We start from the raw sequence: 22,906 nt of genomic DNA, 5'->3' as shown, positions 1-22,906 counted from the left end.
TTTTAAACAACTCATGTACCACTGACAAAAAGAATTTTCAAGCTTTCTCCATGTTCAGGTCCTCAGAACTTCGGTCTGTTTAACCTAATTGTGGCCATATTATCAAAGTACCTAACTTAGGTGTTTAGGTATCCTAGGCACCTTCTGGGGTCACTGGAAGGAACCACGTACCCTCAGAGAGTGGATCTTAGGCATGCTGAATTGTTTTTTTAACATGAGGGTGGTGAGTCACTCACACAGGTTGCCCAGAGAAGTTGTGGAGGCCCCATCCGTTGAAGTGTTCGAGGTCATGTTGGACGGGGCTTTGAGCAAACTGGTCTAGTGGAAGGTGTCCCTGTTCATGGCAGGGGGTTGGACTAGGTGATCTTCCAAGGTTCCTTCCAACCCAAACCATTCTGTGATCCTATACCCCATTAGGGAGTGCAAGGCAACTGTCATCCTGACTCAGATACCCCAGTAAGGTGCCTGGGCTTCGGTGGAGTGATGCTGGGCCCAAGTTCCTCAGATCATTTTATCACGTCCCTAGAAGTGTGCAAGGCCAGGTTGGACGGGGCTTTGAGCAACTTGGCCTATTGGAAGGTACCCCTGCCCATGGCAGGGGGTTGGACTAGATGATCTTCAAAGGTCCCCTCCAACCCAAACCATTCTGTGATCCTGTGATCTCATTAAATAGTTTTCTTGTTTTAATCCTGATTTGCACTTTTGAGATTAGAAACAGCAGTTAATCCCAGGTTCTGTTTATCCCTCAATCTGATTTAGACAGAACCAGCTAATACTAATAAACCCTCCTGCTTTCTCCAACAGTATTTCAGTAATTATGGCAGATTGTTAGTGCTACCACAGTCAGTGAGGAGAAAAGTCTTTTTCTGTCTTTCTTCAAAGTCCCGTTGACCTACGCCGGTTCTGTTCCACCCATGCCAGCTCCCTTTTCCCCAGCCTAGTAAACCATGGCATGCAGTGCAGCCTCCCCATTCATACACCTATTTCTGTCTTCCCCGAGCAACAGTGACTCTTTGGTGCCTGTGCTCTAGTCATGAGCTCTAACTCATTATCATCGTTATCCTAATACCTGGTTTCATGTCCTGCACCTGCGGTTTGAACTCCTTCACTTCCACTAATACATACACATTTCAGTTCTTCTTTTAATGGCGCACTCCCACTGTCCTTTCACTAATTGAATCACCTACCTAATCAGTCTTCTCACGTATGAGCACTTTCTTTCTCCTTGCTGCCCACCCTTCTGCCCACCGACACGTTTTATCTTCACTTAACTTGCTTTTTTCCTCACTTTTTGTGTTTTTTACCAAGATTAGATGTAGACATGACCTGGGTCTCTCCCACTAAACCACATACATCTTTTCAATCACAAACTGGGAACAGGCACCGTGGAGCCGGCTCCGTTGGGTGTAAGTGTTCTTGAGAGAACTGATACGGAAACAGGCGAACACTAAAATAGCTGAGGTTTTCCAAGCCAGATACAGAATCCTGTTGACCAGCTCACAATAATTTAAGTTTTCAATTACCTCAGCGCATCCAAAACGACAGCCTGAGAGCTCAATTAGATCTTCAGAAAAATACTTGAAAACCAGTTTAGTGTTTTGCTGGCATGCCAAGAGGTTGGTAAAAAGTGCAGTAGCTGAGGATATCACAACCATTCGTAGATCGCTTCATCCTCTCCGGCTGCCTGGGACCATCAGTTGTGGTAAGGGACAGAGACTGTTAATTAACAGGTTGTAATACTCACAGTACTGTATATCTGCTTTTATTAAACGCTTCCACTGAGGTCACATCCAGAGTCCTCTGCTGCCTGTGTGCTTTTGCGCTAGATAGAGCGAATCCCTGCGTCAAAAGCTTTGCAATTAACGTGTCGTCGGCACAAGCCAGGACCTGATTTTTAAATATTCCTTTTTCCAAGATATTTGTGGTCCTGAGTGACACCTGTATTTCATATTCTCCTCTGGAATTAGCACATTAATCAACAGCTGTATTTTAATACATTGTATTTCACCTTTAAAAAACCTTGGGCTTATGGAGTTTTGGGGGAAGCTGAACCAGGCAGGGCTGGCCAGGCCTGGCACTCTCTGAAAATCTTCCACAGCCACGGCCTTTTTAAAAATTCCTCTCCAATTTTAATTTCAAGTGACATTTTATTGGAAAGGATTTTAGCATATTACATCTCAGACTGAGTAAGTCTCTGGATATTGTTAGAAAATTAATAAAGAATGTGAACAGCTTCCTGTATGATGTGTAAGCGATAAACATTCAGAAAACCCTTCCTCCTCCCCTCTCTGCCTGTGAATTGCTCTTCTAAAAATAAAGGGAATGACAGAATTTCTGTATTGTATGACAAGAGAAGCCCTTCAGTCATTTGCAGCAGAGAAAAGCAAATGGCAAGCTTTCTCACTGATGACATTTGGAACTGTTATTAGCACTACGACGTACGGGCTACATTCTGCTCTCCCTTGCACCGCTGTAATTAGGGGAAAATGGCACTGAAATCAAACAGGCTATTCCTTGTACTTCCCAGGGAAACCAAGCATGAAATCTCTGCTTCTCACAGCAGTATTTACTTTTTTATTGCTGCCTCTTCTCTTCCTCACCCAGTCACACACCCTGATACGTGTTACGTTCTTAAGCCTCACTCGTTATTTTCTTAAGCCTCAGTTGTTATTTAAAAAACTGTTAGGTGATGATTTTGGGGGATGTGCATGAACAAGGACTAGGATAGGCTGAGACCAAGAAATTTAATTGCGTTTATCATAGGATATGGGTTCAGATATAAAGCTGCATTTTCTTGTCAGCATTTTAATTATTTTAAGGAATGTTTGCCTTGACGTACTTTAGCGTTCTGATTTATCTAGTGCTGAAAAATAACACCCAATTCACTGCACAATCAACGCAGACAAAAATGAACATTCACTGCCTTTTGGGAGATGTTACGTTGGATACACGGCAGATAACTGCTACAAGGAGAATAACTCAGGAGACAGCAAATATTATGGAGGCGCCTTTATTTTTCAGTCTACTTCAGCTTCCCTTTGCTTAGCAGAGAATGAAAACTAGTGCAGTTATTTACTGCCTTGTATACAGGGAGGTGGACAGTCTGGAGCTATATTCATATGGACAGCTGGATATATTGCTTATACCAACACCAGAAAAGCTTAATTGCTTTTGAGAAGGAGCTCAATAATTTTATGAAAGGTTAAATGACGTTCTGTCTGTGAAAAATGGATTGTGAAGCTGCAGCAATGACCCTGGAGACTCCTTCTCTTTCCTCCGTACCTCTTGAGCCGTGCGGGAAGGACTGGCAGTACTGTGCCAGATCAATGATCTGCATCTTCTGCTGCTCTGGCTAGTTGAAGCTCCGGCTCTTGGTGCTTTAGAGGAAGGGTAAGTATATAAAATACAGCTCTATGATAGTGCTTGTAAGGGGAAATTCCTTCCTTGCCTGTGCTGACAACCAGCTGAAACATAAATATCATTACAGTCAGTACTTGCACCAAATGCCTCAGAGAGAGCATTATGGCTGTGCCAAGGAAAATGTGGAGCTTCTTCTTCCTTTGTGGCACCCAAAAGGAAGGAATAACTGTGGGGAGCCTGCTGACACCCAGGCCTAAAGGGGCCTTTGCAGAGTATCTCCCCCAGACTCAATGCCTGTACTTTCTTCAACCTGTCTGGGAAGATGGTCCCTGACAGACCACCACAGGCAGACCACCTCTCCTAGCAGGGAGTTGTCAGTAAGCTGAGTGGATTTCCCACCTAGGAAATCGCATCTCCTTCCCTGGTAACACCTACACTATCTCAAAACGTCTGCCTCTGGATTTTAATGTATGCTCATCACCGACTCCCAAAGCCTGCAATGATCGTGTATTGCCTCTCTACAAGTGGTGTGGCACACAAGAGCAGGGGAAACGGTTCCCTGTCACAGGAAAAGCACACAGCCAATACGCTCATTTAAAAAAATCCTCTCTCCCCCTTACAGAAACTTCCCCTCGGTGTGCAACTACTCCCAGCTGGCTGACCCGGCGGCCGGCGCTGGGGGCCGGGAGGGAGGGCTGGGGATCGAAGCTAGTGTTTGTGTGGAGACCCGCCCGCCGCGCTTCCATCCGGGCACTCACCGTCCGCTCTGCGCGCCAAAACGCCGGCGCACTAACGCCCCTCCTCCTCCTCCTCCACCGCCCCGCCCCGCCCCCAACGGCCACTGGCGCATGCGCGGGGCGCGACTGAGTCCCTAACGACGGGGCGGGTTGGGAGGGCGGCGGCGCATGCGCAGTAGGTCGGAGCGCGCTCCCGCCGGCCCGCGGCGGCAGCTGTGAGGAGAAGGGGGCGGCCGGCCTGCAGCTATGGAGCTGGGAGAGGAGGAGGAGGAGGAGGAGGAGGAGGAAGAAGAGCTGGTTCCTGTGAGTACAGGCTCTGCGGACGGGGTTCAGGCGGGAGGCTTTCGGGAGCAACGCGGCGGGAAGGTAGTTGCTTCTTTGAGCAGCCCCTCTCCGGCCTTGCGGACGGGGGGTGCGTGTGTGACTGGCAGGTTAGCTCATGTTTCTTCTTCCCTGCGGGTGTGTGCGTGAAAAGTGGTTTGATCCCCTCTTCTGCCCCGGGGAGGGGCTATCGCTGGCTGATTCACTGCCCCAGAAAAAGGTGGGGTGCAGCTGACCTGAATCCCCCTGCCCCAATTTCCTGCCCCCGAGAAAAAGGGGGCTGTGACCCGTCTGATCCCTCGCTATCCCCTGCTTTCTTCCCTAGGAAGACGTGTGACCTGGCCTGATTCCTCCTGACTCTCACATAGTCTGCCCTGGAGAGGTGTGGGTGCAGTTGGCTTGGCCACCAACCCTCCTGGGAAGTCAGAGCCAGTGGGGCTGGAATGGTCCTTTGGAGCCATTCAAGCCCTAGGAGGGCTTATAGATGTCTCTGTGCGCTTGGCTGTGTTTATGTCAACGCTGGAGACAGGGAAGAGGAGATCTCTGGAGACTGTGGGTGTCCCATCACATTCTTCCACCCCCATGCTCTGGAATCAATGCCTTCCTGAACTTGCCCCTTGTGAAAGCATTGGGAAGCTTCTTTCCTGTGGTACTGCACTGGTCTGGCACCTGGTCTTAACTGTCCCACTGTTCTCACGGTGGTTTCCAGAAGTCTAAAGGGCTTGTAGCACCTGCACAAGTTCTGAGTCTTGCAAATGGGAGGCATCTTTGTGCAGGGTACTTGAACAGCTGATGTTGGACACTTAGGTCTGGAGGTGTTTATGGATGTCAGGTCCGCAGTCCTGCATTAGGAAAGATACAAGGGGACAACCCAAAATGAAAGTAACGAGGTGGTGATCAGTCCAGGGCTTTGTCCCAGAGCTCTGAAGGAACTCAGAGGTGTGACAGCCAAATGGCAACCGGTGCTGGATGTCATATCGATTTTTACATGCGCTCCCTGGGAAGAACCAAGGATTGGTTCAGGTTTCAATCTTATCAGGAAAATTATTAGAAACTAAAACAGCGAATGGAAATGGCCATGTGAATAATTATGACATGCTAAAGGCAAGTCCAGCCTCAACAAAGATGTGAATATGGGAACTTGGGTAGTGTGGTTGTAATTCAGTTTCCAAAAGCCTTCTGCTGAAGGACCTTCACCGTATGTTTTCAGGAAGGCTAATTTACCACAGACTAGGAGGGATGGTCCTTGCCCTACTGTTTATTCTTGCATATCTTTAAGTAGAAATGAAGTTTGTTTGAATGCTGATTTACAGGCAAGTTGCACAGTTAACTTTATGATTCTAAGTTGTATGTGATGTTATGGACCAGTGAACTTACCTCCTGCTTCTTGTTTTACTTTCCTTGTATTCATCATAGGTCAGTTTATTTTGATCCTTTCTGTGTGTCAAATTTTGTTGTTTTATGGTGGCCGTTGCTTCCTCCTCTGTGTTCGTTTTGCACTGTGGTTTAATTGCTGCTCTGACAACCAGAGCTCAGCTCTGGGAATACCAGATGGAGCTGAGCCAAGCTTGTTGCTAGTCTGCTGCTGCCCTTCTGGGTCAAGGGGATGCAGTGCAGATAGACAGTAGGCCGAGCAGATCATCTGCTTGTCGTAGGATGGTGGCTCTTACACCTTTATTTTATATTTCTATTGCAAAAGACTATTTTAGCTATAATTTCAATTGCAGGTAGGCAGTGGACTGTTAACTGTAGTTATAATTGGCTTAAGAAAGGTCTACTCACTCTTACCTCAAGTTTTTGCTTAACTGAAGAGAGAACAGGACTGTGTCTTCCAGCCAAAGTGCCCGTTTATGATAATTTAAAGATGTGGAACTTTCAGCATCAGGCTGTAGTAGCAAGAAGAAATTCTGTAACAAACATAGTGATACTTTTTACTCTTTATGTTATAGTTTGTTTTATCAGTGAAAACACTTTGTCTGTTTCCTCTTTTAGTTTATTTTTGATTATGAGGATGACTTAAACCCTGTCCTACAAAGGTTTTGATTCTGTATTTAGCTAGGCATAGGTATTACAAATAGGATCCAGTAGTATCAATTCTTTGGTTCTCATTCTGAAGTGCTGCAGATTGATGGCTACATTCCCAAAAGCCAATCGCTATTAGAAATTTTTTAATCTTTTTTTTTTTTTTAACCTAAGTAGAAACATCAAAATAAGGTACCTCTGGCAGAGGTACCTTTTATTTCAATGGTAATTTAGTGTGGAAAAGATAAAGGAATTAGCATTTTTGTAAAAGTCAGAGGGCAGTACAATACAGATTACACCGCTTGTAAATATGATCTAAACAACAAACAAAAATCTAAAAATCGGGATACTCATTGCTTTTTCAGTGGTCCAAAGCTGGAAGACAGGGACGGGGAGCAGAATGGAGCCCCACAATCCAAGGGGAAATGGTTAGTGACCTGCTATATCACTTAAACACACATAAATCTATGGGGCCAGATGGGATCCACCCAAGGGTACTGGGGGAGCTGGCAGAGGTGCTCACTGAGCCACTTTCAATCTTTTATCAGCAGTCCTGGCTAACTGGGGAGGTCCTGGATGACTGGAGGTTAGCAAATGTGACACCCATTCACAAGCAGGGCTGTAAGGAGGATCTGGAGAACTACAGACCATTCAGCCTGACCTTGGCGCCAGGGAAGGCTATGGAGCAGATCATCTTGAGTGCCATCACGTGGCACATGCATGACAATCAGGCACTCAGGCCCGGTCAGCATGGGTTTTTGAAAGACAGGTCCTGCCTGACCTACCTGATCTCCTTCTATGACCAGGTGACACACCTGGTGGATGAGGGAAAGGCTGTGTATGTTGTCTACGTGGACTTTAGTAAAGCCTTTAACACCATTGCTCACAGCATTCTCCTGGAGAAATTGGTGGCTCATGGCTTGGACAGGTGTATGTTTTGCTTGGTAAAAAACTGGCTGGATGGCTGAGTCCAGAGAGTTGTGGTAAATGGAATTACGTCCAGTTGGTGGCCGGTCACAAGCGGTGTTCCCAGGGTTTAGTTTTGAGGCCAGTCTTGTTTAATATCTTTATCAGTGATCTGGATGAAGGGATCGAGTACGCCGTCAGTAAGTTTGTGGACAACGCCAAAGTTTGGTGGGAGTGTTGATCTGCTCGAGGGCAGGAAGGCTCTGCAGAGGGACCCGGACAGGCTGGATCCATGGACCGAGGCCAGTTGTGTGAGGTTTAACAAGGCCAAGTGCCGGGTCCTGCCCTTGGGTCACACCTACCCCAGGAAACACTCCAGGCCTGGGGTAGAGGGGCTGGGAAGTGCCCGGCGGAGAAGGCCCTGGGGGTGCTGGCTGACAGCCAGCTGGGCATGAGCCAGCAGTGCCCAGGTGGCCAAAGAGGCCACCAGCCCCCGGGCTTGTGTCAGCACTGGTGTGGCCAGCAGGGGCCGGGCAGGGATGGGGCCCCTATGCTCGGCCCTGGGGAGGCCCCACCTCGAATGCTGGGCTCAGGTTTGGGCCCCTCGGGACAAGAAGGGCCTTGAGGGGCTGGAGCGTGTCCAGAGAAGGGCAGCGGGGCTGGGGCAGGGTCTGGAGCACAAGTGTGCTGGGGGCGGCTGAGGGAGCTGGGGGGGTTTAGCCTGGAGAAGAGGGGGCTGAGGGGAGCCCTTCTCGCTCTCTGCAGCTGCCTGAGAGGGGCTGGAGTGAGGGGGGGGTTGGTCTCTGCTCCCAAGTAACAAGCGATAGGATGAGAGGAAACAGCCTCAAGCTGCGTCAGGGGAGGTTTAGGTTGGATATTGAGGAAAATGCCTTCCCTGCCAGAGCAGTCAGGCCTTGGCTCAGGCTGCCCAGAGAGGTGGGGGAGTCACAGTCCCTGGGGATGTTTAAAAGACATGTAGATGTGGTGCTTGAGGACATGGTTTAGTGGTGGACTTGGCAGTGCTAGGTAAACTGTTGGCTTTGATGATCCTAGAGGTCTTTTACAACCCAAATGATTCTATGATTCTATTCTGTGATCTTCCTTCTGAGTCTTTGTGCCCAGTAGAAGAGCTTGTGGGTGAGATGTAGTGCCTTGGGTGTTGGAAGCTCAAGAAAGTGACAGCTTACGTGAACTGGACATACACAAGTCCATAGGGCTGGACAGGATATGTCTGAGGCTGGTGGTGGAGCTGTCTGATGTCATGAAAGGCCTCTCTCTCATCTACGAAAGCTTGTGGTGACTGGGGGATATTTGTGATAACTGGGAAAAGGTAAATGTTATGCACTTTTTCAAGAAGGGTAGTAAAGAGTGCCTGAAGAACTACCACCCAGTTAGCCTAGTCTGCTGTTCAAAATCTAACCGGTGGTGTTCCTCAGGTATCAGTCCTTGGGTTAATGTTCTGTAATGTCATCACTGGTGACCTGGGTGGATGGGGTGAATACACTCACATCGAGTTTGTGGGTGACAGCAAGATGGAGGGAGTGGATGATATGCTGGAGGACAGGGCTGCCATTTGGAGGGACCTCGGAAGCTGAATTAATGGCCCAAGGGGAATTGCATGCACTTTAGCTATGAAAAATGTGGGGTCTTTCTCACTGAGGAATAAAATCCCTGTACCTCGGTAGTGACTGGTGGCCCTTCAGAGAAGAGCCTGAGGACTGGGTGGACAGCAATGTGACAGTGCACTCTGCAGCAATGAAGGCCTGCCACACATGGGACTGCATTAATAACAGCATAACTGGCAGCTAGAGGGAACCGAATATTTCCTCTTCTTGACTGCAGCTGGATCCTGTCTCCTGTTCTGGGTTACCAGTACAAAAGAGAGGTCAACTAAGTGGCCTGAGTCTGAGGGAGGCCACCAAGACGGTCATGGAGCTGGAGTACATGGTGCATGAAGAGAAGCTGTGGAGGCTGGGTTTGTCTGGCCTGGGGAGGAGGAGGCTGAAGGTGAGGGTCTGGCAGCGGTGCTTCCGTGCTGGAAGGGGGGTTGGGGGAAGGCAGAGGAAGACTCTTGTTAAAGGTGCACGGTGACAGGACGAGTAGCAGTGATGTTTTACAGTAAGGAGAAATTGTAGCTGGAGACGAGGAAACCAGTTTTTCACAAGGAGGGTGGTGAAACGCTGGACCATGGCCCACAGGGGTGGTTGAGCGTGTGTCCTTGGAAGTAGCCACAGGTTGGCAGGATGAGAGCTGAGCAACTGATCTAGCCTTGAGTTGAGCACTTCTTCGAGCAGGAGGTTGGACTAGGTGACCTCCAGAGGCCCCTTCCGACCTCAGTTACACTGGGTTATACTTGAGGCATTAAGGTGTATTACAGCAACTGGCTTTCAGATTGCCTCACGATGCCTGTGGCTGAGGTGTGACTGCAAGGAGAGTGCTGTGAGCCCTGGAAGCCTTACTTTCTTAGGAAACTGAGCAAAGAATAGATGGACTTGTTGCAGATCAGAAATGACTAATTTTCCGCTTGTCCTTTTAGAACATTCCATAAAGCTATTGATGTTATGAACCTGACAGTGGAAACTACTATTTTTAAAAGATTCAAAATGATGCACTAGCAATTTTTGCAATGTCAGTGTATGTTGCCTATGTATGCAAGTTACCTTTCTGGAATGCTTTCAGTACACCCCCGATAGTTTACTGTGTCACAAATCTTCCCTTGTACTTGAGATCTGCTGCGCTGGTTCTGGTCTCTCGTGGCCATTTGAGAGCCCAACATTTGTTGCACAAAAGTAATAAAACAGTTCAGAATTTATGTAGCACCTGATGTACTGGTTGGTCGTGCCAGAAGGGAGCGGGGTGGCTCTGCAGAGTGCTGCCAGCACACCAGTCCCTACTGAAGAAACCAAGGTATGGCTTAAATAATTTGTTTCTTATACCTAACAGCACCAGATCATTGTTACATGTTTTTGAATAATATTTTTGAAATCTGAATTATTTATGGGTATGTTCATAGGTGGACTTCTAGTGCTGAACCATTTGCAGACAATGGGAATTTTGTAGTACTAATTTCAGTAGCTGGACCTAAATGCTAAGGGTTTTCATACAACTTGTGGTACTGGACTTCTGGCCAAAAAAATCCTCTGATGTAAAAAGCTTATTCTGCATTTGAATGAGACTTTATGTTCTGACACACAAAGTAGGGTTGATACGGACTATAAAGCCACAATAAATTAAATTGTTGGGTTATACAGAAATGCAGTCGCATTTATGTAGCATGAAGGGAATTCTGAGTTTGCACATAGCCTTTGAAGTGCTTCTGCACAGCAGTTGCTCTGCTTTTCCTTGACTGTTCAGTGCGAGCTGATTAACTGTGCCATGAAAGGAGCGGGTAGGTGTAAGACACCGTGACCTACATTCTTTGTGTTCTGGCAAAATTCTTTCTTTAATCTTCTGCGACGCAATGGTCGATTCCCTGTTTTAATGGGTAAATATGTGCCTGTTTCTCCATGTTCCTTTGTTCGTTCCCCACAGCTGGGGAGGACCTTGCCCTGCAGCAGTGGGTTGCTGACTCCAAGTGGCATGAGGCTTGCACTGCACTGGTCTTACAGGTGATGGCAGGGAGCTCACACCTCGGCTTTTTCTTCTGCTTCCTTAGGCTTACAAGACCAGGGACAAAGCTGGAAAGCTTGTTTTAGGTATTGCTTCTGACAACTTTTTATAGCTTTTAAAAAGTTATTGTCACATACAATTTGGACATAACATATTTGGACAAGTAAAAAATAGAACCTTTTAGTGTGTAGGACAAATTGTGCAGCTGTGAAGAAACCTCCAGCAAAAGGATTTCAGTTGTATGTGCTTTGGGTCCAGTTATTCAGTGAATGTGCCTGGGGTTTGTAGGATGGGGACTTTTCTGCATCTGTACTGAAAACTAATTATGTATACAGACAGTCAAATTCATGCTTGTCTGAAATATAAATGTTGTTTATTTAATTATTCATTAATTGTGGTTTTTATATTGTATGCTTATTTATCCACTAGGAGTAGGTGATAAAAGGACAGAAATGCAAGAATGTAGAACAAACTATTTCAAAACACTTGAAAGAAATTGTTAAGAAAATACCCAATTGATTTCAAACCTATTTAATTATCATCTTTGAGAGGGTACGGGATCCAGTAGCTAAAGGGGTGGCCGAGTATGATCGTATCATGACCTCAGCAGAGTTTTTGATCTTGGGACAGACTTAAGAAAACATGCAGCATGTTTGGATGTCATTTCAGGTACAGTTTTTGATGCTTTTTCCTGGCTTGTCCCTGTTAAGTATTCTCACTGATGATTCACATGATTAGTAGATGGTGAGACCTAGAAAATAGGTAGGTAAGGATGTGCTGGGGAAAGCAATAAATGCTTTGGAAAATGGTATTGGAATTGGGAATGGTCTTGACAAAATGGGGAAAAGTAAGTCCTGAAGTTAGCATGATGAAATCCAGCAAAGGCAAGTTCAGAGTGGGATCTGCCTCTAGTGCTGTTATGTGATGACCTTCGTTTGGTGTAAATGTTGGAAGAGTTGGTCCTGAACTCCACTGCTTGTTTCCACCTTGGTGATTTTGCAGCTGTGTGTTCAGATGGATAAGGAAACTGGAACACAGATTTATACTGAATTAACCTGGCCATGTACCTCTGATTTTTAGGAGGGAGAAAAGAGATGCAGTGAAGTGTTTGGAAGAAAATATAGTGTATTTCTGATGTTTTGGGAAGATCAGATTGTTTGAATTGCATATCTAGGTAGTTCTCCTTCCCATTACTCTTTGGATCTTCTTTCTTGTGCTGTGTTCTATTGTATGATATTTTTACTGGGATGTTTTCAGTGGTCTGTAGGTCAGAGTAAAATAAGGAGAGCTAAGCCTGGATATTCAAAATTTAAGTAGCTCAAAACTGAGAAATGTTTGGTTTTGTCTCTATGAAATGCAGCATCGGTTAAGAATGCCAAACAGGATCTGCTCTTCCTACCATTTAAGTTAATGGCACTGTGTTGTCTGGGGGTGTTTGTAGTTGTTCAGCCTTATTTTTGTCTCTTCCTCTCATTATGTATTTAGCAACAAAAGCTAACTTTTGTTGTATTGGATTTCAGGAAGAAAAGCCTTGTTATGTTTTCTTCATTTGAGTTTAATTCTATGGAAGCCCTCAGAGATGATTATACTTGTTTACTAAATTGTAATTTATTTCTTGCTTCTAACTGCTTTGTTATGTACCCCGTGCCCTGGTATGCGCAGTGCTAATATGTGGCAGATCTCTTCCATTGGCTGTTTCTTTAATATTGCCCTTTGGCATGAGAATTAAAAATGAAATAATGAAACAGAATGTGCTGTTGCCTGTATCCTTTGCTTCCTTCCCGCTGCTAACCCGTGAGGTCCTAGGGACTTGGCTGCCTTTGAAAAGCAGAGATTGTTTCCTTTATGGTGTTTTGTTAATGCCGTGTCGGGTTCCTTGAGAGATCAGTGCTCAGTGCAGAGGGCAGCCATGTGTGTGCAGGCAGGAGAAACTACAGCTGGTGAGTGTGTGAGCCTTCAGCCCTGCCGCTTTGAGCTGGGGCACTTGTTATGTGAAAACACAAATCCAGCTTGGGTGATAGCAAGAGAATCCTTCTTACTTGACTTTAGGAAGTGATCATCTTTCCCCAAGGTCCTCCTATTACTTCAGTATCTCACACGTGCTTGGCTTTTGATTCCCTTTGATTTCAGAGCATAAAATTTGGATATGTGCGGTTGTGGCTATATTCAGTTGTGTAACGCTCGCTTTTTTTTTGTTTTCTTTGAAGGAAATTTGAAAGAGCAAGCTCCAGAGAAGTCTTAGTTTTTTTCTGGGAAGACTATGAAATGTCTTGGTATAACTAACACAGTTTGTGAGAACCATGGACATGGTTCTTGTGACAATGTACAAGAGTGGAATGATTTAGATACTGGTATTGGAAGGGATGAATATTGGGTTGGCTGAGCATTTGGTAGGTGGGCTGCTGTGAAGCTGGGGCGGTAGGGATGCTTCTTGATTTGTAGAGCTTTTGGCTTATTGGTGGCTGGTTTTTCAGGACAGTTGCCTTCCTGGGAGAATCAGTTATGGATGGTAATTTTTTATTTCACATGAGATTTCTTGGGTTGAACCCTACTGATGTTTTCTGAGGAGCATGTTTCAGTGGAGAATTCCTAATTATAAGTATATCCCTTTCTGGGGGGTCCTGCTTCATCTCCCTCCCACTATCCCCAATTCAAATCCTCTTCCCCTCCCACCCTTCGATAGCTTTGCAGAAATATCAATAGTTTGTGGGCATTTTGATAAGAAACATTGACAGTGGACTGGAAATCAGAACTGGTGAACCTGGATGGAGTTGGGAGACTAACAATGAGTGTTACTTGCTTTTCTGTCGTCATATTTTTTTTTTCTGCTTGCTTAAACAAAAAACGAGTATGTATCTTGTTTAGATCAGGGAGGTGCACCCTGCAAAATAATTCGAATTATGTTTTAACAGGAATTGACTCTGTTAATATCTTTTCTCTACAGACAGCTGCTATGCAGACCACTTTTTGTGTTTGTGGTGCTATAGCATCACTCTGACAATGACAGCAGCTACTTATATGAAATATTAAAATAGGTAGAGGGTTCACATTATCTAATTGTGATACAAACATTTATTTCATATCTTATTTCACATTCTCATTCATGCTTTAATATCCTTGGCCTGTGATGCTGTAGGTGTTATTCTTTTTGACTTTGTCTCCTAACTTACAGGCAAAGACAGATGAAATTTTAGAGCATCAGATAAGATGTGCTTTATGATCAGGTCAGACTACTCGGGGAATAAGCTCTGCCACTGATTCGCCATGTCGTTGTACACTAAGTTCTCTGTGCCTAGTAAAAGGAGGATAAATATTTATCATGCACATTCTAAAGCAGTACTGTGAATCAGTGTTTATGGAATATTTTTGGGCCTTTGCATGAAAGGCGCTATGTAAATACTCTTAGCAATAGCAATGCTACTTTGATTCCTTCCTGCTCTTGTAAGTGACTGAGCCTGTGGTAGCTCTGGATATACTTGTACTCTGAATCTTCTAGAATATTGCTATTTGTAGTAATCACATCATAACTCATTAGCATTTTGCCACCAATTTCTTCTTGAGAAATCTGCATATGATACATCTCTGGCTCTGTTTTCCCAAAATAAGACTGGTCGAACCTATTCCAAATCGTAACGTAAAATGAATGGGGTTTGAAAACTGTAAGTGCCAAGGGAGCATTTGGGAGGAAGAGGTACTTCTGGGAAGGAAGCTTCCTCAAGGTGGAAACTCAGTTGTACTTTGTCCTTCTATACTCTCATTTTATGCCCATTTGCCGAAGACTTGTTCAAGTTAAATTCTGTCTCCAAGGAAGATTCTTGCTGACTTCAGTTGATAGTGAATTGTGCTTTTTTTTTTCTTTTTTTTTTTTTTTTTAATTCTACAGCAAATTATTTTGGTCACAGATTAAGATATGAAGCTCCAGGTAGAAGAAACCTGTTCAGATGATGAACAGGTTTTTCTTGCAGTGTTGTGACAAAGAATATGTCACTCCATGTGTGTTGAAACTATGGAAAAAGGGTCAAAATCAATGGTTGGCTCTAGGGTTTAATGAAATCATTATCTTGGTCGTACTTTCTTTAGGTTGCCAGTCAACTACTATTTCTTATTTTTTACAGAATTTACAGAATAGTAGAGGTTGGAAGGGCCCTCTGGAGTCATCCCGTCCCACCCCCTGCTTGAGCAGGCACACCCAGAGCAGGGGCACAGGACCGCGTCCAGGCGGGGTGTGAATGTCTCCAGGGAAGGGACCCCGCAGCCTGTGCCCCTGCTCTGGCACCTGCACAGGGGAGGGGTTTTTCCTCATGTTCAGGTGGACCTTGGTATCCCAGCTTGGGATCGTCAGCAAATTTGCTGAGGGGACGCTCTGTCCCTTTGCCCAGGTCATTGATGGATGTGTCAAACAGCACTAGACCCAGCACAGACCCCTGGGGAACAGCGCTAGTGACAGGTCTCCATCCACACTCTGCCCTGTTGATTACAACCCTCTGAGTTCTGTTGTTGAGCCAGTTCTCTATCCACGTCACTGTCCACTCATCCAACCCACACTTCCTAAGCTTGTCCGTGAGGATGCTATGGGAGACAGTGTTGAATGCCTTGCTGACGTCGAGGTAAACAACATCCACTGTTCTCCCTTCATCGACCCAGCTGGTCATGCCATCATAGAAGGTTATCAGGTTGGTCAAGCATGATCTTCCCTTGGTGAATCCACGCTGACTGTTTCTGATAACCTTCTTGTCCTCTGCATGCCTGGAGATGACCTCCAGGATGAATGAACTTCTCCATCACCTTTCCAGGGACGGAGGGGAGGATGACTGGCCTGTAGTTCCCCAGGTCCTCCTTCTTGCCCTTTTTGAAGATTGGAGTGACATTTGCTTTCCTCCAGTCCTTGGGCATCTCTCCTGTCCTCCACAACCTTTCAAAGATGATGGAGAGTAGCTCAGCAAGAACATCCACCAGCTCCCTCGGCACTTGTGGGTGCATCCCATCAGGGCCCATGGAGTTGCGAGGATCCAGGTTGCATTGATGATCTCTGACCCAATACTTCTCAACCAATGGTAAGTCTTCCTTTCTCCAGATTTGCCCTTTCTTCTCTTGGGGGCTGAGATGCCTGAGGGCCAGCCTTAGCAGTAAAGGCCGAGGCAAAGGCGGCATTCAGTAACTCCGCCTTCTCTGCATCCTGTGTTACCAGGGCCCTTTCCTTGTTCAGCAGTGGGCCCACTGTACCCCCAGTCTTCCTTTTACTGCTGATTATTTAAAGAAGCCCTTCTTGTTATCTTTGACATGCATTGCCAGATTTAATTCTAAGTGGGCCTTGGCCTTCCTCATCGCATCTCTGCACACCCTGACAACATTCCTATATTCCTCCCAAGTGGCCAGTCCCTTTTTGCACATTCTGTGAACCTCCCCCTTCCATTTGAGTTTCTCTAGAAGCTCTTTGCTCATCTATGCGGGTCTCCTGGCTCCTTTGCCTGACTTCCTCCTGAGGATGCACCGATCACTATTTTCCTGAAAGCAAGTTAATCGGTAGGCTTTGGGAACTCTTCATGCGAAGTAGTACCTCTGGCATGCTGTGGGTAGGGTGAGGGAAGTCAGTAATGCAACTGCTGTAGCATCAAAAAAGGATTTTCATTTCAGTGGCTGTCAGGTATATGAGTAATTAAATGATTTTGAGAGGAATTGCTCACCATAGGCTAAAGAAGGTCATTTTAAAGGGGAGAATGAAGAACAACATGCACATTTTGGTTGTTTAGTCTTTTGTTCATTGTGTGCATCTTGAATGCTGTTGTTACTCATCTGTTCTAATATCTTCTAGAATACCCACTTAATTAGCTATGCTCAGCATACTGAGATAAAATCAGTACCTTTTTTTTTTTGGAATTACTCTTCTAATCATAGTGTGGGTCCCTTACCTAACGCTATTCATTTCCAGTACCTAACGCTATTCATTTCCAGTTGGTTTAATAAAATTGCCCTTTTCTGAAGATGCACATTGTAAAACCAAATTTTCAGTAATAGGCCTTAATTAAATTACCACATGGCTACTGGAATGCTTTGCCTTCAGAGCTATTGTCACGTACACTTCAGTGCTGCTTCTTTTAATGACTTGATTAGTGTGAACAATAGAAAGTAGGGGAATGCAATAGGGATTGAATATATGCATACAGGCTACAATTATTATCTTTAGTCCCGATACAAATCCCAAACAAACTTATTTTGTGCAGGGAATTAATTTGGAAGAGCAGTTTCTGCCTGGTTGAGTCCTAATTTCATAGCTGTGATTTAGACATGATCATAATAAACATCTTCCTTTCGAGTGTTTTAGTCCACTGTCTAGTTTTAAACTTGGAAAAAAATATTCTTGCCATTCCAAGTAATTTACTTTACATTGTTGATCTGTATAGAAAGCTACGTCATGTTTTTATTTCAGTGATGCTATTTTTTGGAAGGATTTAGGATGGCATATGGCACTGAGATTCTGGAAATTCTTGTCCTTCTGAAAGCTAAAATTTGTGAGATTACTGTGTAGAGTTGAGGTTTTTGTGACTGTGCCTGAAAGATGCAGAGAGATACAGAACAATGATGTTCTGTAGTTTGCAGTTGGACGTTTGAGCAAGTGGCTTGTTTTTAAAAGAACAATTGGGCGTTTAAGGGATAAAACAAAAAATCCTGGACTGGAACCCCATCTTACAAGTGAAGTGGGGTGGAGTTTTCAGGGAGGAAGGGTTTAAGGGTTGCCTGTTGTTCACAGGCAGAATTGGGGCTCAAGCTATCTGGGGTCCCTGTTGTGCTTTGCAGTGGGTCTTGGCAGTCCCCTGACCAAATGCTCTTTAAAGGCAAGAGAAGTTCAGCCTGTCTTCAGCTCTGCATGTTCTCAGACTTAGTAAGGGTGAAAATAAGCTGTTTGCTGGAAGCTTGTATGCCTGGTAATTGGGAAGTAGAGGGAAGGCCCAGAGCCTCTCTGTAGGTGACAACCAGGCCACTGGACGGTGATTATTTCAGGTGTCTCTTGAGCAGGTGAGTCAGAATTTAACAGGTTTGCCTCACCTTATTTATTTGTAAATCTGCTGTCTCTGTGGCAGAATTAATGGCTTTTTAGGAACATAAGAGATCCATAAAAATTAATTTGTGGTGGGTATAATTTATTTTTTTGTAGATGGATTGAAGATGTTATGTTTTGTGTAAGAACCATGTTCAGCTGAGGTGCCATAAATAGTCAAGGGGGAACTCGCCTTTCCTAAGTTCCAGCATGGACCAGCAGTCTTGTAATAAATAAAAAAAAAAATCCTAAGCTTTTATTCATGTCTTTTCCAGCTTTTTAGAGCATAAGAAGAATGAAACAGAATTCAGATGTCAATTTAGCTATTCTAGTAGCTAATATTCACATTTAAAGAAAACAATCTGAAATGCTGAATTTTACGTGTTCCTTTTACATTGAAACAGGTCTGTGTTCTGGAATTTTCTCTAACTTTTTGTCTGATCTCTTAGAATGTAATTAATGTCTTCACTAAGTGTCTCATGGCTTGCTTTTTTTGTGATAAAGGTTGCAAATGGTATGCTCAGTCCATCAAGCTAGGTCTGTGCTAGTGAATGGAAGTTTCCAAATGAATATTAGATCAATTTATCAGAAAATCTACTTAAAAAAGAACAAAATAAAGACAGTTCTTACTGGAGGACTTTGTAACCGAAGGCAGATATCCAACAGTATTATAATTATTCATGTAGAAGGCAGGCTTCTGGGAAATCATTTGCTTCTTTCTCATGGACCCTCTCCTTTTCTCAGTCTGTGACCTTTTACTCCTGCCCTTCCACGTCACATGCCCACACTGTGGGTTGTTGTAATTCTCTCGGCAGCCACGTACCACCGGACAGTAGATACATATTTCACAGTACAGGAGTTCAGCGGCAGGGAGCTTCCTCCTGCCCTGGCTTGCGCACACTGCAGTGTTCTTCAGGTCCCGCCATTTGCTGGCTTGGTCACTAAAAAGTACCTCTGAGGAGAGCTTGGCTTTTAAAAACATCATTATTAATGAGTTGAATTGGACCTAGAGTTGACATGAGGAAGAGGATGAGGGCAGGGAGGGGTATTAAAGAGGTGGGGGAGCTACAAAGCCTTCTTCCAGTTGAGGCTTCATGTTAAATTGGTGCATTAATGTTACCTGATATTTCTCAGGGCTAGTCTGTAGGGGTTTTTTTTAAGCCGATAGCTACTTTCCTGGAACATTTTTGTTTGGGCTGAATCTTGGTGTTCCAGAAATGTCTATTTTCACAGTTATATACCATTGTGTTTGAACCTGGCTGTCTGTCTTGTCTGGGGAAAGCTGTTACAGTTGCTGTGACCTCAGGCGTGGGATATTATAGAAGAGAAATTTCATTCTGACTGCAGAACAGCTTTCTCTGTTACCTTGTGGGGAAAAATAGTTACAGCTGCTTTTCTAGGCAGAAGTCCAATTTAACCTCAATTCATGCCCTCAGTGTGTGTCAGGTATTGCTAAATTATAACTTAGAAATCAACCTAGGCTTTCTTTAAGATATTTACATAAGATGCTTTTTAAAATTTAGTTTACAACATTGATACAAGTAAAAACCTTCTGTTTTCAATGAAATAATAGATAAATATATTTTAAAAATTACTATTAAAAACCGCAGCAGCCACTGATGATAAACCAGACAACACAAATGCCAGAACCTGACTTTGATCAAGGTGATGAGTCTTTTTGGTATTTTGTGATTTACTGAGAGCTGCGTGTGCATGGGTTAGAGATGAGAAATAAATTTCTGGCCCTCAGAAATGATTGGTAAATGTGCAGAAAATCATGCTCACTGGCTCACTGCTGTTTTGGGGACCTAAAGTGGCGAATGAACCTGCCCTTTTTAGTTAAGTTTCAGGACTCTGGATGGAATTTAGATCACTGCCTAGGCATGTTGATGCAGACGCCTAACTTTTGGTGTTGGGGATGGCTTCAGTATTTTATATATTTGATTGTCCATTACTTAAATATATACATGTGTTGAACTACCAAGAAATTATTTTCTGTTTTAAAAACACATGTTGTTTCTTTCAGCCTATTGCAACAACTCCACCCCGTCGTAGCTGGAAGGAGGAATCCTTAAGCCGCAGCAGCAGCGAAACCCAGGCATCAGTTGCCAGCGGGATCTCCCTAGGAGAAGCAATACGTCAGAAAACTGCTGTTAATTGGGTATTTGTACCATGCTTTGTTTTGGTTGTGGCTGAAGGTTAATTCTGTGATTCAAAATAATATGGAGTGCTTTATCTGTATGATTTAGACCTCCACTGTCCTCACCCCATAAAGGTCTGTGTTTCTGTATCTTGGAACTGCAGAAAAATAGAACTGTTGTGAACTCTGACAAGTCATATAGTCTAGTCTTGGACTTTTTGACATGTATCATTCAAAACTGAATCCCCAGTAGTTCAGTGATTTATTATTTTTTTTTTTTACCTCCCCCCCTCCCCTCTTCTGTTTTCTCATTATAAACCCAGTATATTTTCCAGTGTAATGTTTTCTTCTTTGCATCAGTATCTTTGATCTGTATTCAGTTTGTAATTTGCTACACTCCTGGTCCTGCTACTGCCTTTTAAATTGTCAGATCTGTCTACTTCAAAATAGCCGATTTAGCCGTTTGCACAGAGCCATGCTTCCGTTCATGTGCAGCGTGACTGCTTTTAGACCTTAGTTTTAGTGATGATTTCCATATGTGATAAAGGAAAATCATACTCGCATCGTGACACAGTCATAGTAGTAGATGGATATGCTGCCAGATATTTAATTACTCTGCGAATTGCATAAGACCACAGGTGTTTTGAAAAGGCTGAGCTGATAAAAAATTTTAATTCCAAATGATTATAAGAATCTTGTGCAAAAAGTTAGAGTTTGTGTAGCAAAATTCTTATGTGAAAAATAGCTTGTAATACCTTAATAGTGTTTCAAAAGGTAGAAGAACTTGCAGCTATTAAGTAGGGATAGTACTGTGCTTCTACCAATTCACTGGGACGCTTTCTTGCTTACATTAACATATATGTAATTATGTTAGATATGCTGATGATAATGGTTTGCCTTATAAATGATTTATATTCTTAATTCTCTGCACTGAAGACTGGTCTGTGCCTTTTCTATAATTAACATTTATCTGTTTAATTACTTCCCTAGTAATCCCAATGCAAATTCTTTAATGACTTACTTGAACTGAAGATGGTCCTTTCCATTTGAACAGCAAGTGAAAGTCTTTTTCTTAAAATATACCAAAGAGTTGGCTAGGATTCGCAGGCATTATCTGTGGGAACTCAGAACTTCTGTAACTAGAACTTTCTTTAAAGACAAATCAAAAACTATTCTGCTTGTCACTCCCAGTTGTACAACGCAAACCATCTTTACTACACAGGCTCAGGAACTGTATTGGCCCAGCATCTCACTGAGGCATTTGTTCTAATAAAGATTTTTCTTTCTAAGTGAGAGATTTCATTCTGGTTTGGAAAAAGTCTTCTGCAGTGGCAGAATTTGGAGATGGATCGCAGTTCCAGACAAGTGATAGAAGGCTGGTGATCAGATAGCGAGAGATGACAACTTAGGCAGTAGTGGGAACTGACTGTGGACTTCAGCAGTTCATAGTGCATCATAATTCTTTTACATTAAAACCGGAGTATTTGTATAGGAAGTATAATTTAGAAGCAGTAATTCAATTGTTTCACAACTTAGTCCATATTTCCTTTGGAAATATGTCTTATAAAACTTGATGCTTGAGCACTCCTTTCTCCCCACCTGTTCTTAGGGAATTGAGTCATGGTATCAACTTCCAGCAGAAGTGGATGCCAGCCATTTAACTGCTGCCTCGGAGACAAAGCTTGGCCTGACTTGTGATAGAAATGACCTGACGGATTTCCCTACGCTGGAGGAAGGAGTGTTGCCTTCGGCAGAAGTGTCTAGAAGGCAGTCTCCTGGTGATACAGCACATGGCTTACTGCTGGGTATGTTCAAAGTTCCCTTCTAACTGCTAAACAATTAGGATTTTACTTTTCCTTTTAAATCAATCCCTAACCTGCATTTGTCTTCTTCTAGTGAGAACTGGCATTTACAAACTACATTCTAGGTTATTTTGTTGTCAAAGCCCATCTTCAGAATGAGGTAGAGGGCTTGTGTACATTCCCTAGATCTTTTAACAAGTGAACTTCTTAGCTTTAGTCTCTGCAGTAAAATTGTAGTCTTGTTTTTCTTTGGAATTAATAGTAAACCTGAGTAAAGTTTGAAATTTTTGAGGCTTTGTCTAGGTGAGGTGATAGATCTCCGTGTCCTTAAAATCTGTATTAATTTGCTAGTCAAAAATCTTCATTAATTTCCGAATAGTAGAGAGAATAGTAGATATAATTGTGTTGATAACATGAAAAACTGTTTGATAAGAGTGTGCATGCTTGCACCCCATTCTCATGTATTCAAACCACTGTGTACTGCATCTGTTTCACTGCTTCTCATAGAATTTCTTTATGGAAAATGTAATATCCAAATACAGTTGTAAAAGGTTTTCGGTAGCCCCTTACAAAGGTGTCTTATAAGTGTTACTGGTCTTTAATTAATCATATGTGTATCTCTCTTCAGATATGAGGAAAAACTGAGGAGTTATGGAGTTATAGCTAGAAGTAATGTACTACTGCAAGATTTAACCCAAACTATCCAGATAAAGGGATTTGCTTATGTAGGAAGTTAGCATAACAAAGACTAGATGGAAGGGGAGGGTGGTAATTATTTACAGAATGTCTAAGTAAGTTGGTATTTGCCCACTTTCACTGTTGCACCCACAAGCACCAACTCTTTTTCTGGTTTGTTTCCATCCGCCCCCCGCCCCCCCCCGGTGGTCTACCTATCACATGGCAGCCTATGTATATGAGCTATGGAGTCCTGGGGTGGTGCTCTGCTGTGGTTTGCTGTCTGTCCTGTTGGGCT

The 22,906-nt window shown here is 43.9% G+C and overlaps 1 protein-coding gene across 4 annotated transcripts in view; it reads left to right on the top strand.

Moving 5' to 3' along the window:
• The first annotated feature begins 4,265 nt into the window (after positions 1 to 4,265).
• ALMS1 (ALMS1 centrosome and basal body associated protein) overlaps positions 4,266 to 22,906 on the top strand; it is an 82,332-nt gene continuing 63,691 nt past the window's right edge. For all 4 annotated transcript variants that reach the window (XM_075092243.1, XM_075092241.1, XM_075092242.1 and 1 more), the window contains exons 1-3: positions 4,266 to 4,400; positions 20,018 to 20,152; positions 21,741 to 21,936. In XM_075092243.1, coding sequence (XP_074948344.1) covers positions 4,344 to 4,400; positions 20,018 to 20,152; positions 21,741 to 21,936 — 388 coding nt within the window. In that variant the 5' untranslated portion in view covers positions 4,266 to 4,343. The remainder of the gene's footprint in view (positions 4,401 to 20,017; positions 20,153 to 21,740; positions 21,937 to 22,906) is intronic.

This window comes from Phalacrocorax aristotelis, chromosome 4 (assembly GCF_949628215.1).
Source record: "Phalacrocorax aristotelis chromosome 4, bGulAri2.1, whole genome shotgun sequence".
Lineage (NCBI taxonomy): Eukaryota > Metazoa > Chordata > Aves > Suliformes > Phalacrocoracidae > Phalacrocorax > Phalacrocorax aristotelis.
Note: the sequence above shows the minus strand (reverse complement) of the source record. Positions and strands in the feature narration are given on the sequence as shown.